The sequence below is a fragment of the Rhinoraja longicauda genome, chromosome 4, assembly GCF_053455715.1.
Source record: "Rhinoraja longicauda isolate Sanriku21f chromosome 4, sRhiLon1.1, whole genome shotgun sequence".
NCBI lineage: Eukaryota > Metazoa > Chordata > Chondrichthyes > Rajiformes > Arhynchobatidae > Rhinoraja > Rhinoraja longicauda.
This window is the reverse complement of record NC_135956.1, coordinates 76,023,734-76,041,876: the sequence shown is the minus strand read 5'-3', so window position 1 is coordinate 76,041,876 and position 18,143 is coordinate 76,023,734. Positions and strand designations below refer to the sequence as shown.

General features: G+C 40.8%; 1 protein-coding gene across 2 annotated transcripts in view; it reads left to right on the top strand.

Annotated features, from left to right (window-relative positions):
• Window positions 1–18,143, top strand: part of arfgef1 (ADP-ribosylation factor guanine nucleotide-exchange factor 1 (brefeldin A-inhibited)) — a 148,432-nt gene that overhangs the window by 77,299 nt on the left and 52,990 nt on the right. For both annotated transcript variants that reach the window (XM_078398115.1, XM_078398114.1), the window contains 10 exons: window positions 802–989; window positions 3,310–3,443; window positions 4,035–4,269; window positions 4,840–4,939; window positions 5,032–5,171; window positions 6,460–6,568; window positions 10,946–11,147; window positions 15,654–15,765; window positions 15,999–16,204; window positions 16,335–16,419. In XM_078398115.1, coding sequence (XP_078254241.1) covers window positions 802–989; window positions 3,310–3,443; window positions 4,035–4,269; window positions 4,840–4,939; window positions 5,032–5,171; window positions 6,460–6,568; window positions 10,946–11,147; window positions 15,654–15,765; window positions 15,999–16,204; window positions 16,335–16,419 — 1,511 coding nt within the window. The remainder of the gene's footprint in view (window positions 1–801; window positions 990–3,309; window positions 3,444–4,034; window positions 4,270–4,839; window positions 4,940–5,031; window positions 5,172–6,459; window positions 6,569–10,945; window positions 11,148–15,653; window positions 15,766–15,998; window positions 16,205–16,334; window positions 16,420–18,143) is intronic.

Genomic DNA, 18,143 nt, shown 5'->3' with positions numbered 1-18,143 from the left:
GACCAATTAGGTTTCAGTTTATTCACACCCGTATTAGTTTTTTTTACCCATTCAAAAACAATCCTAGATGGGCTGCCTCACAATGTCCTCCAAAAACTAGTAGTTATTGACAACACTGATGTCTGTGTTGTAATATACACCAAATCGTGTTCATTCAAGTACTTGCTAAGCCATAATGGCTTTTCAAATTCCTAGGTTTTTTTCAGAACATGGCCTCATCCCTCCCCAGTCTGTGTGATCTCGTGCTCAATAACCCTGAGATGCCCCTCTCCAGTTTTAGCTTTTAAATCATCTACAGAACTCTTTCTCTATCTTTGATGCTCATCCCTTTGGTTCTGAACCCATAAGCACTTTGCTACTCTACCCCTCTATTTTGCTTCTTCAAGGCATTCCTTAAAACCTCTTACTTTAACCAAGCTTTTAGTTTTCTGCTCAAATTTCTCTCTATGTGGCTCAGTGTCAAATTTTATTTGGTAATACTTCAATAAAATCATCTTAATAATTATATGCTATTTTTAACTCACTATATAAATATAAGTATTGTAACTGTTTATCTTTTGGAATTTAGTTTGTTGTCACCAGCAATAATCAGAATCACTTTAAATTTCTAATTTGGTGCTTAAGTTCTTAATTTTTTCAGTTTTTGAATTAAATATACATTCTAAGTAATTTACTGTTGTAATTTAACTTTTGCTACTCACATTTTAACATTTTACTGACATGTCTTAAAAATAGTGTACACGTGACAGTCTTGAAAAGCACGAGTTTGTGAAGTTTTTAACTTAAGACATTATCCCCCAGATTTGGAAGAGAAACCAAGTGGAATTGGATGTTCTGAAAGTACTGCTGGCATCCTAGATGAGGAAAAGCCAGCGGTCAATGAAGCGGACAGTGTTCATTCCAATGGAATTCCAGGGACTCCAATCTCCATGTCATATACTCCTTCCCTGCCCGATGACAGATTGTCAGTTTCATCCAGTGACACTCAGGTGATGACAAATAAAAAATAGATTTGTCTCTCAAAATTATTTTCATATATTATTATTATTATTAACCTATTCAGTTGGTGTATGGGGTGAGGTTATTGGACATTAAAACAAACCCATTGCTAATATGCAATAATTTTACTGAATAAATTTTCCAGCTGCGCATAAATAATTTGTACATTGTAAATGTTTTGTATTTTCTTTTAAAGATAAAGTTTCTGAAAGTTTATCGTTGTTTGCATATTGTGTTCACATTTGCCCTAAACTATAACTGTGCATATGTTTATGTTTGGTTGCTTTTTGTTTAATAGTACGTTGCTGACAGAAAATGTCTGTGCCGAGCATACCAAGATCAACTCTAACCTGTCTGCACATAACCCGTATCCCGCCATTCCCAGCCTAACCATATGCCTATCCAAATGGACAAATCCTCTAGTGCGTCCTCTCGGAGTGCTGCTGTGACATTCTTCCTGATTAATAGAGTGATAGAGACATGCATTGTAGAAGCAGGCCCTGCGGCCCAACTTGCCCACACCAACCAACATGTCCCATTTACACTAGTTTGGGACGGTGGCGCAGCGGTAGAGTTGCTGCCTTACAGCCGGAGACCCGGGTTCGATCCCGACATACGGGTGCTGTCTATACGGAAGTTTGTACGTTCTCCCCCTGACCTGCGTGGGTTTTCTCCGAGATCTTCGGTTTCCTCCCACACTCCAAAGACATCCAGGTTTGTAGGTTAATTGGCTTGGTAACTGTAAAATTGTCCCTCGTGGTTAATGTGTGGGTATCGCTGGTCGGGGCGGACCCGGTGGGCCGAAAGGGCCTGTTTCCGCGCTGTATCTCTAAACTAAGCGAAACTATTCCCACCTGCCTGCGTTTGGCCAATATCTAAACCTGTCCTATCCATGTACAGTCTAAATGTTTCTTAAACATTGGGCTAATACCTGCCTCAACTACCTCCTCCGGCAGCTCGTTCCACACACCCACCACCCTTTGTGTGAAAAAGTTACCCCTCAGGTTCCTATTAAATCTTTCCCCCACCTTAAACCTATGTCTTCAGATCACGATTCCCCTACTCTGGGAAAGAATCGCTGCATCTACCTGATCTATTCCTCTCATTATTTTGTACACATTTATAAGATCACCCCTCATCTTCCTGCATCCAAGGAATAGAGTCCCAGCCTGCCCAACATCTCCCTATAGCTCAGACCCTCAAGTCCTGGCAATATCCTCGTAAATCTTCTCTGCACCCTTCCCAGCTTGACAACATTTTTCCAATAACATCGTGCCCAGAACTGAACACAATACTCTAAATGCAGCCTCACCAATGTCTAATATAACAGCAACATGATCTCCCAATTTCTATACTCAATACTGTAACTGATGAAGGTTACAATGTCAGATATGATAGAAAATTTGCAGTTGGTTCTAATGATAATGATTTATATAAAGATCATGTATGGAAACATTGACTCTGCTGGACTCTGCCATTGTTTATACTACACATGAAATTCTTCCCATTTGGTTTATTCTTCCCATTCTACCTCATTTGTGCATCAAACTTATCTTCATTCTGTCAAATTTGTTCCCAAACTGAATGTCTCATTGGTACATTAATGTATTCACATTGCCGAAGAAAATAGACTTTGAAGAATGATTGAATTAGTCTCGATTGTTAATAATTTTACATACTACATACTCTATCAATGCAAATATAAGCCAGTGAATGAATAGATACATTTTATTTAATATTAAATATGATCAAGCAAATTTGCATCTATTTTTGAATAAATATGCAGGTATTTGTCTGATGAAATATAAGTCACAGCATTATTGTTTTTGATAGCTATTTGCCGAATTCAGAGACTGATAATATTTTAGGCTAGACCTTTTGAGTTGATGAAGACAAATTAAACATTGCCCATTTAAACATATTAACCCACAGTGATTGGGTGGCTAATCCCAAGTTAATGCACTGCATGTGGCAGCTGCTCCATAATCTTCATAACTGCTAGACGAATGCTAGGTTATCCAGCGGTTGACCCATATCAAATGAAGATTAGTGCTTCTTAATTTGTTATTGATCTCGCAAGAAAGGAAATAATCCAATGAAACATGCATCCAGACAAATACCTCCGCTTTGTTATCTCACAATGTTTACATGATATATGTACAATAGTAATATTTTCTGGTAGTAAATCATGTAATTCATTTAAATGATAGATGCAATGTCTGAAGGTTCTGTTTTTCCCCATCTTCTCTGAAGAATGGAAAGGCCTTGTTGAACAAATGGTACACTATACTGATTTTGCTTTATTTGTAGGAATGTGGAAACACCCCAGGCGTTCCTTCTAGTGCTAAGTTCTCTCATATTCTACAGAAGGATGCTTTTCTGGTCTTTAGATCATTATGTAAACTATCCATGAAACCACTTTCTGATGGTCCACCTGATCCAAAGTAAGTGCACAAATGATTAACTTATTGTTGAATTGCAAATTTAAAATAGATTTTCAAATCATTTTTACCAGTTGAATTGTACATCTGTGGCTTTCCACTTTAGGACATCTGAGATGTGCTCTTTCTTCAACAAACATGGTTACCCCCCCCCCGCTGTTGTGAATGGAGCCCTCGCCTGTGTCACTTTTCACTGCCCTCACACAATTCTCTGCGACAGAGGGCAGTGGAAGCCAAATCACTGGATGGATTTAAGAGAAGTTTAGGTAGAGCTCTAGGGGCTAGTGGAATCAAGGGATATGGGGAGAAGGCAGGCACGGGTTATTGATTGGAGACGATCAGCCATGATCACATTGAATGGCGGTGCTGGTTCGAAGGGCCGAATGGCCTCCTCCTGCACCTATTTTCTATGTTTCTATTGAACAGTCCTCTCTTTAGTTAAGGATTTCCCAATCAACCTCAATGTGACATTTGCACTTTAAAAAAAAATTGGTTTAATGTGTATGCAAGTCAACACAAATTGATGGGAATCTTTGTATCAATTCTTTGCCTGTCAAAAACCTTCTCTAAATATCAATTTTACTTATGTTCTAGGTCTCATGAATTGAGGTCAAAGATCCTCTCACTACAGCTACTTCTGTCGATTTTACAAAATGCTGGACCAATCTTCCGAACAAATGAGATGTTCATCAATGCAATAAAGCAATATCTTTGTGTAGCCTTGTCAAAGAATGGTGTCTCTTCTGTACCAGAAGTGTTTGAGTTGTCACTTTCCATCTTCCTCACTCTCTTGTCAAATTTCAAGACTCACCTTAAAATGCAGATTGAGGTAAAATCTTGAATTCTAGAGTCTATAATGTAGCATCTATATGGATCAAATATTTTACCTCGGCAGGCTCTTATGCCTGATGATTATGAGAAATGCAACACAGTATTTTCACTACAACTTAATTTAATCTATTGGTCTATTTTGTCAGCAAAGGGCTTTGTGATTGGATTTGCTAAGTTTTGTCTGGGCAATTAAATGCAAATATTTGCATCTATTTTATGGGTGTTTATTTTTCTTTCTCATTTCTTGCACGGCACACCATGCTCAGTGGAGCAAGCTCAACCAACTGTATCTAAACTAGTTTATGTTATGTTATTGATAATGGCCAGGTCTGACTAATTTTTCTTTCCCTTCCCTTTTCCTCCCTGCTGCTGAAACTAGGATTAGTTACTCTATATGGATAATTCAAGCTTGCATCCTACTAGGTTAATATTTATCTGCTTTGGGATTGTTTTTAAGATCAGAATTTTCAGTTTAAATGTTAAGAAAGCTGAGTCATTAACACTTGGACTGGAATTTTATTTGAAGCCAAAATTGCTGCAAATTGACATTTTAATTGTCTTATTTTAGGTATTCTTCAAAGAAATATTCCTTTATATTTTGGAGACTTCTACAAGTTCATTTGATCATAAATGGATGGTAATTCAAACTCTGACCAGAATATGTGCAGGTATGATTTTTAATTATATTTTTCAGGGTAATTATATTAAGAAATTTAACAAGCATTCTGATCATGTGAATTTATCTCAATTAAATTTGCAGATGCTCAAAGTGTGGTGGACATCTATGTAAATTATGATTGCGACTTAAATGCTGCAAACATCTTTGAAAGATTAGTTAATGACTTGTCTAAAATAGCCCAAGGACGAGCTGGTCATGAGCTGGGAATGACACCTGTGCAGGTAATAGAAATGTACAAAGAGTGCAACTGAGGGCACATGTTAATTAATATATATATACAGTATAATGTGTGAGTGTACGTATCTATGTGTATATTTATATATGCGTCTACATATACGTATGTATATGTATGTGTATAGGTGCATATATATGTATACACATGTAAAGTTGAATACAAAATTGAGCTTAAAGCAAAACCAGCTTGAGTTTTTCAGTCTGGGATGGGAATTTATTCAATGATTACAAAGGTGAAGTAGAAAGTGGAACATTACAGGAGGAATGTGCTCAGGAGTTTTTGGATGGCATAATAATAATGTAAAACTTGGGTCAGCAGAGGTACTGTGGTTCTTCTTAGTTCAGCCTCTAAAACTAATTGAAAAAGAGAATATTAAGTTGGATCACAGATAAGGTTCATAGTTTAAATGGATTGTTGAAAGAAGCTTTGCCTCATGCCAGGCGAGCCACTAGGAAGTCATGATGGCATTGTCAAGTCAAGTCAAGTCAATTTATTTGTATAGCACATTTAAAAACAACCCACGTTGACCAAAGTGCTGCACATCTGACTAGGAAAAAAAGAAACATACAGTGGCAGGCAGCCAAACACAACGGCGCGGCCATCTTGAACAAAATGTTAATTCAATCACCCACAGTCCAACAATAAAAGCACTAAACAGGCACCCAAATTACCCAACCCCAAAAACCCCCCAAAACACAGTCCAACAATAGAAGCATTAAATAGGCATTCAAATCACACACCCCAAAACCCCCAAAAACACAGTCCAACAATAAAAGCATCAAACAGGCACTCAAACCACCCAACCCCAAAAACACACAAAAAAGAAACATCCATCAAAGAAACATCCATCACAGTGAGTCTCCTCCAGTCCTCTCCTCGCTGTGATGGAAGGCCACAATGTCTTTCCCTTCTCCTGCTGTCCTCGCCCGCAGCCAGGTTGTTGTGGTTGCAGGCCGCACCGGACGGTCCATCTGCATGTGATGGAGAATAGGAACTTGGTGCCATCTGCAAATACACAGATCTGATTCTAACCCACCCCCTCCCCTCCAAAAAGTGACATGGAGAGACATCATTGCAAATAATACATACTTTGAAATGAGATATTCCTGAAGTATGGGGAATGGGATTACATGTTGAGGCATCATGTTCATTACAAATAAGTTACAAGGCACACATGAGAACTTTCCTCTTTGTCATAAACTATATGTAGATTTAAAATGTAGAATTGTGATTCGCTTAATGTTCAAATCTGATTACCATCCTTTTTTTTAAAGGAGCTCAGTCTTAGGAAGAAGGGCCTGGAGTGTTTGGTCTCAATTTTGAAGTGTATGGTGGAATGGAGTAAGGATCTATACGTGAATCCAAACTCTCAGACCAGTCTTGGTAGGATACCTTCGCTTTATACTTTTGTCAGTTCCTTTTTTGTTTAATCAGCTTGAAATTACAGTATGGATTCAATGTTGCATAAAATAAAGTAAACATTCTTGTTGATCAGACATGCCACTAATTAGAAATCATCAATTTAATCTTTTACAAATTTTGGAACTGAAGCCAATAAAACAACATAAAATCGATATTATAAATGCAATTATTGATGTGCAAGAACAAGATAATTAATTCAATTTTGTGTTTCTAGTCTTTTGGTGATTCAATGTTGTGTACAGCATGAGGTCGCTATTGGCATTTATTTTCCATTCTGTGTAACTAGTGACATTTAACAGTAATGTCAAGGTTGGGTTTTATTTTCCTTCCTACTTTGGTAGAATGGTAATGGCATTGACTTCTTGATATCTCCAGTTGCAGTGTTTGCTTGCTTACAGCAATAGTACTGTTTTTTCTACATCACCAGTTTTGGAAAAGGGTTTTTTGTATATTGACTTAATTAAAATGTATTTCTAATATGGGTCTTCAAGTGAGAGAAACTATTCTTTGTAATTATTTCTGCTTCCAATTTCAAAAAAGCTGACAACCCATTTGCTTCACAAAACAAAGTCCCATTTTTTCATAAGTTTGCTTACAACATAGAAAGAAGCTATTTAGGCCATAAAATCTTTGTTGGCTCTCATAGCCATCCAATCAATCCCATTCCTTCGCTAATTTCCCCATAACTTATTCTGATTTACACGCCTATCAAGTCCCAACCTATCTAGTCGAGGGGTAATGTACAGTAGCTAATGAACCTAGCAACCATCCTTGGGATGTGGAGGGAAACCGGGCTCTCTGTGGGGAAACCCACATGGTTAAGGATATACCTTAATATAAAAGAGATCAGGATTAAATCCAGATTGCTGAAGTTGTGAAGCAGCAGCACTTTTGCATCCACTGTACTAACCCAAATGTACAACATACTTTTATTAGCAGTGATGGAATGTAACGTAGCCTCCAAGTTGCAATTTTTAATGCCTCTAAGTTGTGCATGGAGGAATTTAGTTCTGTCTTATTCTTGCTTATCTTCGTCCTTTCTGCAGTCTGTGACAAATTTAATACTTCAATAACATATTATCCCCCCCTCTCACACCCCCCTCCCCAAGCTTCTCTTTTATCCAATTTGAGAGGCAGTATTACTTAATTTCACCCTGAATCTACTGTTAATATCCAAACCATTTCTACCAAATACATCACTTGCTTTCATATCATATCATATCATATCATATATATATATAGCGCGGAAACAGGCCTTTTCGGCCCACCAAGTCCGCGCCGCCCAGCGATCCCCGCACATTAACACTATCCTACACCCACTAGGGACAATTTTTTACATTTACCCAGTCAATTAACCTACATACCTGTACGTCTTTGGAGTACGTCTTTCCTGAGTATCAGTGTCACATTATATCTTTCCTTGGGAAGACAAAGGCTACAAGGCCAGATCTTGCAGGAGCAGGTATTTTCCAGTGTGGAAACAAAGCCCTTCGGCCCAACTTGCCCACACCGGCCAACATGTCCCAGCTACACTAGTCCCACCTGTTCACGTTTTGTCCATATACCTCCAAACCTGTCAAATCCACATACCTGTCTAACTGTTTCTTAAATGTTGGGATAGTTCCTGCCTCAACTACCTCCTCTGACAGCTTGTTCCATACACCCACCACCCTTTGTGTGAAAAGGTTACCCCTCAGATTCCTATTAAATCTTTTCACCTTAAACCTATGTCTTCTGGTCCTCGATTCACCTACTCTGGGCAAGAGAATAATGGATTTTGACACGCAAAGGAAAAAAAGATCAAATAAAAACTGAGAATCCAAAATGTGTGATGTAGGGACCTGAATGCATAATCCTACACATTATGGACAAAAAAACATGGTCTATCACAAAATAATTTGTTTCTGTATTTTGTTTTCTTACATATCTAAAATCTCAATAATAACTCGTCAGATCTAAAACTGTGGATTGTGCAATTTTAATCAACTGCAGTGTTAAGAGAAATTCATAATTTAAAACATTTTACTATTCCTTAATGGCCATCTTAATCAGGAAGGGCAGGTATGTAAAATTGTAGCAATTTATTAGTTTGGATCCCTTTAGAAGGATCAGTTCCCTCTGTGTTGATGGATTCAAACATAGATTTTAGTTGTTTTTTTTTAGATATAGTTATTGGCTCTTGTATTGTATTATGTGATCTGGTGAAATGCAAATGATAAACTAAAGGCATGTAATGCATGCCCATTTATTCTTGGTTCAAGCACATAATTCCAAGGACCAATCCATTGTACTGTACCAAAAAACAAAGCTAATTTACAGATTTTTCATCACATCCCAAATTTCCGACATATTTTAATTTGATTATTGTTTTCCTTTTATTTGACATATCTCTTGTGACAGGGAGAGACTTAACAATTTGTGTGGCCACATCTTTTCACTTTAAAGATTAATGCACACTGAAATAGATTTACTTCAAGTGTATTTTCATGTGTTTATGTGTTTATTAATGTAACTGTTTATCATTTATTTTCTGAGTTTCTACTTTTCTTGTGAAAACCCTTTTTATTAGCCAATCTATGTTTTGTTGCATAAAAGTCATAATTCTTAAATTATTTTAAACTGCTAACTATAATTTAAAACTTGAGTGTTCTAGCACCAGCATTTCCTTCAAAAAAATCTGTTGCTTTAGGTTTAAACATGGGATTCATTTTCCATTATTTTTTTGAAGATAACTGGGCACATCCAGATTGTGTAGGAAAATAACTGCAGATGCTGGTATAAATCGAAGGTATCACAAAATGCTGGAATAACTCAGCGGGTCAGGCAGCATCTCAGGAGAGAAGGAATGGGTGACGTTTCGGGTCGAGACCCTTCTTCAGACTGATGTCGGGTGCGGGACAAAGAAAGGATATAGGTGGAGACAGGAAGATAGTGGGAGAACTGGGAAGGGGGAGGGGAAGAGAGGGACAGAGGAGCTATCTAAAGTTAGAGAAGTCAATGTTCATACCGCTGGGCTGTAAGCTATCTAAAGTTAGAGAAATCAATGTTTATATGACTGGGCTGTAAACTGCCCAAGCGAAATATGAGGTGCTGTTCCTCCAATTTGCAGTGGGCCTCACTATGACACTGGAGGAGGCCCATGACAGAAGGTCAGACTGGAGTGGGAGTTGAAGTGCTCAGCCACCAGGAGATCAGGTTGGTTAAGGCGGACTGAGTGAAGGTGTTGAGTGAAACGATCGCTGAGCCTGCGTTTGGTCTCGCCGATGTAGAGAAGTTGACATCTGGAACAGCGGATACAATAGATGAGGTTGGAGGAGTTGCAGGTGAACCTCTGCCTCACCTGGAAAGACTGTTTGGGTCCTTGGATGGAGTCGAGGGGGGAGGTAAAGGGACAGGTGTTGCATCTCCTGCGGTTGCAGGGGAAAGTGCCTGGGAAAACGGTGGTTTGGGTAGGAAGGGACGAGTGGACCAGGGAGTTACAGGGGGAACGGTCTCTGCGGAAAGCCGAAAGGGGAGGAGATGGGAAGATGTGGCCAGTAGTGGGATCCCGTTGGAGGTGACAGAAATGTTGGAGGATAATTTGTTGTACACGCTGGATGATGGGGTGGAAGGTGAGGACAAGGGGGACTCTATCCTGTTATGAATGGGGGGACGGGGAGCAAGAGCGGAGCTATGGGATATAGAAGAGGCCCTAGTGAGAGCCTCATCTATAATGGAAGAAGGGAAGCCCCATTTCCTAAAGAATGAGGACATCTCTGATGCCCTTGTGTGAAATACCTCATCCTGGGTGCAGATGCGGCGTAGACGGAGGAATTGGGAGTGGGGGATAGACTTTTTGCAGGAGACAGGATGGGAAGAAGTGTAGTCAAGAGAGCTATGGGAGTCAGATTGATCTGTGGGATCAATCACCCAGATTGATTGGTCTAGCTAATCCTAATATTTCAAAGCAGCAGCCTTTGCAGTAAATTAGCAAATTTGATAAAGTCATGGTTTGAATTCATCCCACTGAACCAACTGTTGTATATGTTAAGTTTGATAGCTATCTCAGCTTGTTTAAAGTTTTTACCAACTTGCAGGTGAGTCCATCAATGATACATTCCAGCATCCTAGAATTGAATTATTTGTTGGAATTGAATAATTTATCTCTCTTACGGTGTTCTTCGTTATGGTCATCTCCAGCTTTTTGTGTCTAACTTAATTTAAAGCTATTTTCAAAAGAATTCACGTCGCCTGAAAGAGCCTAAGTAACTTGTGGAGTAAGTCAAAATGGATTCACTATGTATATATATTTTAAGGCAGCTCCGTTGCAAACTTGTTCTCAATCCTGTTTGGATGCAGGCCAAGAAAAATCTTCTGACCAGGACAACAATGAAAACAAGTATCCTGACACAATAAATCGATATGGGAGTATAAATTCACTGGATTCCACAGCATCATCAGGGATTGGCAGCTATAGCACTCAGACTTCTGGTGCAGACAACCCAGAACAATATGAAGTTTTGAAGCAGCAAAAGGAAATTATAGAACAAGGAATTGACCTGTAAGTCTGTTACAAATCAGAATAGATCTATTGATTCTTTTTGAAAGGTATATTTTATATATTTTAGTTTGCACTATTAAGTCTAATGACATAAGAAATTGATAATCTGTTTGGAAAATATATATCCTTAAACTGCAGAAGCTTTGCTATCTAGAATGTTATTTTCACAGTTCTAGTCTGATTGAAGTAAAATTTTAAAGGGTTTTTGATGGACTTGTAAATGTCAAATAGGGTGGATTGAATAAAGAACCCCAATTATTTTGCTATAAGTTGCAAAAGTGATTTCATCATCATCTTGTACTTTGCCTCTCCAAATGAAAGATTTATTGGGAACGTGATATTTTTTTTGTATCCTGTCATTACATGTCTGAAGTTCACTGAGAAACTTTAGGGTAAGAAAATAACTGCAGATGCTGGTACATATCGAAGGTATTTATTCACAAAATGCTGGAGATATAGGTGGAGACAGGAAGACAGTGGGAGATCTGGGAAGGGGGAGGGGAAGAGAGGGACAGAGGAACTATCTAAAGTTGGAGAAGTCAATGTTGACAGAGGAACTATCATGTCATGGGCCTCCTCCAGTGCCATAGTGAGGCCCACCGGAAATTGGAGGAACAGCACCTCATATTTCGCCTGGAGTAAATATGGTATGAACATTGACTTCTCCAACTTTAGATAGTTCCTCTGTTCCTCTCTTCCTCTCCCCCTTCCCAGATCTCCCACTGTCTTCCTGTCTCCACCTATATCCTTCCTTTGTCCCGCACCCCTGACATCAGTCTGAAGAAGGGTCTCGACTCGAAACGTCACCCATTCCTTCTCTCCTGAGATGCTGCCTGACCTGCTGAGTTACTCCAGCATTGTGTGAATGAGAAACTTTAGGGTGTCAGATTCTCTGCTGATCTCTGGGAATTGTTGTCATTTACATCCATTCCTTGCAAGTAGATGCCACTATATCAGGGGCTGCAATCCAAATAACAATAAAAGTTGTTATTTTCCTAAATGTTGTCAAAAATACAAAAACAATGTTCACATATACCTACTTCTCTTTAATAAGAGTAAAATGTGGGAAGGTGGTAATAGAATGCATTAGTAATTCAAAGAATCTTGCAGCTCACTATAATCTGTATCAGCTCTTAAAAAAAAAACACGTCGAAATTGCAGCTTGTGCCAGTTAGAGACCTGTATCCATTAGTCCACTGTCCCAATGTTTTTGTGACCAATATAATATCCTGATGTTGGCAATGGAATGGGATCTGAATCATGACTAAAAGACTGAACTGGGCACAAAATGGTGTATCTTATCCTCGGTTTCAGACTCAGTCAGGTCTCTGATCACAGATTCCATCAGCCCCAAGGGGCTTGGCCACGGCATTGAGTCGGTCCTTTGGTCCAGCATCAGTTGTGCCCTGGGTATGACAGAGATGACCATAATGGAAGTTGAGTACTGCTCCTGGTCTTCATTCACTACCACCAAAACATTCCCCAGGTCTTCAGGTTATTTCTTGGAAATTTTATTAAAATGTTTTCAAAATGTGCGTCAGTGCTCATTTCTATCTCCTTCCCAGAATCCACAAACAGGAACTGCTATGCCTGCCTTTATGTTGGTTATGTTGAACAATCCATGTTTTAAACGTACAATGGCACCATCCCCTAACTTTTCCTCCTCTACATCGACAACTGTATTGGGGCTGCCTCCTGCACTCGTTGATTTCCTTATTTTGAATTTTAACTTCCACCCTGCCCTCAAATTCACTTGGACTCTCTTTGACTCTCCTCTCCCCTTTCTCAATCTCTCTGTATCTATCACAGGGAACAAACTATTGATTTAGGTCTACTATAAACCAACTGACTCCCACAGTTATCTGGGCTACCATGTCTCCCACCCTGCCCCTTGCAAGGACACCATCCCCTGTTCTCAACTTCTATGTCTCCACTGAATCTGCTCCCAAGATGAAGCCTTCTATTCTGGGATATCTGAGATGTCTTCTTTCTTTGGTAGACATGGTTTCACCCCCTGCTGTTGTAGATGGATCTCTCATCTGTATCTCCTCTGAGTTCTTCAATTCTGTTCCTCCCGTCCCCTCCCCGCAGACGGATCAAGGATAGAGTTCTGCTGGTCCTTACCTTACACCCCCCACCACATCCAACACATAATTCTCTAATTTTCCGCGATCTTTAACATGACCCCAGCACCAGTCACATCCTCCCATCCCTTCTTGCTTTCTGTAGAAACCAGTCCTTCTGCCCTCCCCAGGTACTTTCCCCTGCAACCGCAGGAAATCTAACTACTGTTTCTTAACTTTCTCTGTCACTTCCATCCAGAGTTTACAGCAGCCCTTCCAGGTGAAACAAAGGTTCACATGCACTTCCCCTTAACCTCATCAGCTGCATTCGGTGGTCCCGATGTAGCTTGCTTTACATTGAGACCAAGTGCAGATCAGGCGATGGTTTCACCGAACATGTGCACTTGGTCCGCCTAAGCATGCTGGTTCTCCTGGTTGCTAACTATATTAACTCCTTTTCCCATTCCCGGCCTTTCTGTCCTGGGCCTCCTCCATTACCAGAGGGAGGCCACACACAAAATGGAGGAAAAGCACCTCATATTTCGCTTAGGTAGTTTACAACCCAACAGTATAGATATTGAATTCTCAAATTTCCCCAGTCACCACCCCCCCTCCCCCTTCATTTTTCTCCACTCTCTTTCTTGAGTCCCACCCTGGTTTTACACTTTATTCCTCCTCTTAGCCGACAACCCCTTGTCTCCTTTTTCTTCTCTATCCCTTGATCACCCACCTAGGCACTGCCCTAGCAGCTGCCGCTCACCTGCGGTCCATTTGTTTTTGTTGGGTTTTTTTGGTCTTAATTGTAGTTGTGATGTGGTGTTTTTGTGTTTGTGTACTATGTGTGTATGTGGGGGGAGGGGGAAACTGTAAAATTGTAAATATGTGTCCCTTCCGAACGGAGACCCGACCTTTGTTTTCTGGGTGTTGTCTCCGTTCCTGCTGCGGCCTACCATCGGCCCAACTCCTGGAGCTGGCGGCCCCCAGGGCTCTGGTTCGCAGAGCCCGCGGATCGGACTTACCACCACCGGAGCCGGCCGTCTTCAGAGGCTGCGGGAGCGGCTGCGACTCGCCTTAGGCTCGGGCTGCGTGGATGCCGACATCGGGAGCTCCGGCAGCGGCAGCGGGTTCGCCCGCCCGGGGTCGCGGGGCTTGGGTCGCGGACATTTCACCGTCCGGCGCGGCCTAAGATATGCCGCGGGATATTTCTCTGCTGGGCGGGGGCTTCAATGTCGGGAGCCACGACCGCCCCGACGTGCAGCAACAGCGGCAGCGTGTTCGCCCGCCCCGGATCGGACTTATCATCGGCGGAGCCGGCCGTCTTCGGAGGCTGCGGGAGCGGCTGCGACGCGACGCGCCTTGGGCTTGGCCCGCTGTGGACCGTCCGGTGCGGCCTGCAACCACAACAGCCTGACTGCGGGCGAGGACAGCGGGAGAAGGGAAAGACATTGTGGCCTTCCATCACAGTGAGGAGAGGACTGGAGGAGACTCACTGTGATGGATGTTTCTTTGATGGATGTTTCTTTTTTTGTGTGTTTTTGGGGTTGGGTGGTTTGAGTGCCTGTTTGATGCTTTTATTGTTGGACTGTGTTTTTGGGGGTTTTTTTTTGGGGGGGTTGTGTAATTTGAATGCCTGTTTAGCGCTTTTATTGTTGGACTGTGTATTTGGGGGTTTTGGGGTTGTGTGATTTGAATGCCTATTTAATGCTTTTATTGTTGGACTGTGTTTTTGGGGTTTTTAGGGGTTGGGTAATTTGGGTGCCTGTTTAGTGCTTTTATTGTTGGACTGTGTTTTTGGGGGTTTTTTGGGGGTGTAATTTTGATGCTTATTTAATGCTTTTGTTGTTGGACTGTGGGTGATTGAATTAACATTTTGTTCAAGATGGCCGCGCCGTTGTGTTTGGCTGCCTGCCACTGTATGTTTCTTTTTTTTCCTAGTCAGATGTGCAGCACTTTGGTCAACGTGGGTTGTTTTTAAATGTGCTATACAAATAAATTGACTTGACTTGACTTGACCTGCCAAACAAACTCCCCATCTCCTTCACCGAAATCCACCTGTCACTTGCCAGCCTTTGTCCCACTCCCACCTTGTGTTCAGTTTTCTGTCCCTTACTACAATCTGAGGTAGTGTCCAGACCCAAAATAATGCTTATCGATGTCCTCCAGGGATGCTGCCGGAACTGAGGTGAGGTACTACTGCACTTTGCTTTTTTTAATGTGTGGCGAGCACTCCTCTCACTTGTACAGCATTGCAACAATGTGGCGTGTTCCACTCCTTGTACATGGAATCATATACCCATGTGCAGTCATTATTGTGTTACATTTGATATTCTGATAATATTTTAAATTGATCAGTTTATAAATATAAAAATATATATATTTAGTAATCATGGTACCAGCCAAATATAGGTCTAGGTTTTGATATGGTTGTTTTTTATTGATTCAGATTTAATAAGAAACCTAAAAGAGGAATACAATATCTCCAGGAGCAAGGAATGCTTGGTACTACAGCTGATGACATTGCCCAATTTCTGCATCAAGAAGAAAGATTGGATACGGTAAGCAGTTAAAATTTCCACAGGAAAATTTGATTTAAATATTCTTGATTTATTCATTACATGTTCATAACATCAGAACATTTTCTCTCGTAGTTCTTATGCTTATTGGTCTTGCAATAAACCTTCCCAAAGGTTCACAACATTCCAATAAAAATCTCATTGTAAAGCACAAAAATAATTTTATTGCTGATGTGAGCTTCTCTACAGATTATTTTTTCTTTTTGTTTGTTCAGACACAAGTGGGTGAATTTGTAGGAGAAAATTACAAATTTAATAAAGAAGTCATGTACGCATATGTGGATCAGTTGGACTTCTCATCAAAAGACTTTGTCTCAGCACTCCGTATGTTTTTGGAGGGTTTCCGTCTGCCTGGAGAAGCTCAGAAAATTGACCGATTAATGGAAAAATTTGCAGCCAGATATCTGGAGTGCAACCAAGGGTAAATTACAACTCAAGTATGAGCGGACTGATCTGTTTATCACCAAACAAATTAAAATGATAGTCACATTGAGCAGTGATGCACTTGAAATCGTAAAATCTCGGTAAAGACTAATTCTTTGCTTTTTCAGACAAATACTCTTTGCAAGTGCAGACACAGCATATGTCCTGGCATATTCTATCATCATGCTGACAACAGATCTTCACAGTTCTCAGGTAACACAAAAAAAAGTTATACTTTTGAAATTATTCAAAAAGTTGGTATATTAAGATATCTTTTAGTAGATATGCAGTGCATTATTTTGCAGGTAATGGATTGTAAAATGCAAATATTTGGGATTTTTTTATACTTTTATGAATTTTATGTTGTGGTTTTTAATCCTGTATTTTTGCCAGAGGTACAGAAAGTGCTAGAAGCTTAGCGGGTCATAGAAACATAGAAACATAGAAAATAGTTGCAGGAGTAGGCCATTCGGCCCTTCGAGCCTGCACCGCCATTCAATATGATCATGGCTGATCATCCAGCTCAGTAGCCTGTACCTGCCTTTTCTCCATACCCCCTGATCCCTTTAGCAAAAAGGGCCACATCTAACTCCCTCTTAAATATAGCCAATGAACTGGCCTCAACTACCTTCTATGGCAGAGAATTCCACAGACTCACCACTCTCTGTGTGAAGAAATGTTTTCTCATCTCGGTCCTAAAAGACTTCCCCCTTATCCTTAAGCTGTGACCCCTGGTTCTGGACTCCCCCAACATCGGGAACAATCTTCCCGCATCAGCCTCTCCAACCCCTTAAGAATTTTATATGTTTCTATAAGATCCCCCCTCAGTCTTCTAAATTCCAGCGAGTACAAGCCCAGTCTATCCAGTCTTTCCCCACCATCCCAGGGATCAATCTGGTGAACCTTCTCTGTACTCCCTCTAAGGCAAGAACGTCTTTCCTCAGGTTAGGAGACCAAAACTGTACACAATACTCCAGGTGCGGTCTCACCAAGGCCCTGTACAACTGCAGCAGAACCTCCCTGCTCCTAAACTCAAATCCTCTTGCTATGAATGCCAACATACCATTCGCTTTCTTCACTGCCTGCTGCACCTGCATGCTTGCTTTCAATGACTGGTGCACCATGACACCCAGGTCACGTTGCATCTCCCCTTCTTCCAATCGGTCACCATTCAGGTAATACTCTGCTTTCCTGTTCTTGCCGCCAAAGTGGATAACCTCACATTTATCTACATTATATTGCATCTGCTATGCATTTGCCCACTCGCCTAATCTATCCAAGTCACTCTGCAGCCTCCTAGCATCCTCCTCGCAGCTAACACTGCCACCCAGCTTCGTGTCATCCGCAAACTTAGAGATGTTGCATTCAATTCCCTCGTCCAAATCATTAATATACACTGTAAATAACTGGGGTCCCAGCACTGAGCCTTGCGGTACCCCACTAGTCACTGCCTGCCATTCCGAAAAGGACCCGTTTATTCCTACTCTTTGCTTCCTGTCCGCCAACCAATTTTCTATCCACCTCAAAACTGAATCCTCAATACCGTGTGCTTTAAGTTTGTACACCAATCTCCTATGTGGGACCTTGTCGAAGGCCTTCTGAAAGTCCAGATATAACACATCGACTGGTTCTCCCTTATCCACTCTACTAGTTACATCCTCGAAAAATTCTATAAGATTCGTCAGACATGATTTGCCTTTGGTAAATCCATGCTGACTTTGTCCGATGATTTCACCACTTTCCAAATGTGATGCTATCACATCTTTAATAACTGACTCTAGCATTTTCCCCACTACCGATGTTAGGCTAACTGGTCTATAATTCCCCGTTTTCTCTCTCCCTCCCTTTTTAAAAAGTGGGGTTACATTAGCTACCCTCCAGTCCTCAGGAACTACTCCAGAATCTAAAGAGTTTTGAAAAATTATCACTAATGCATC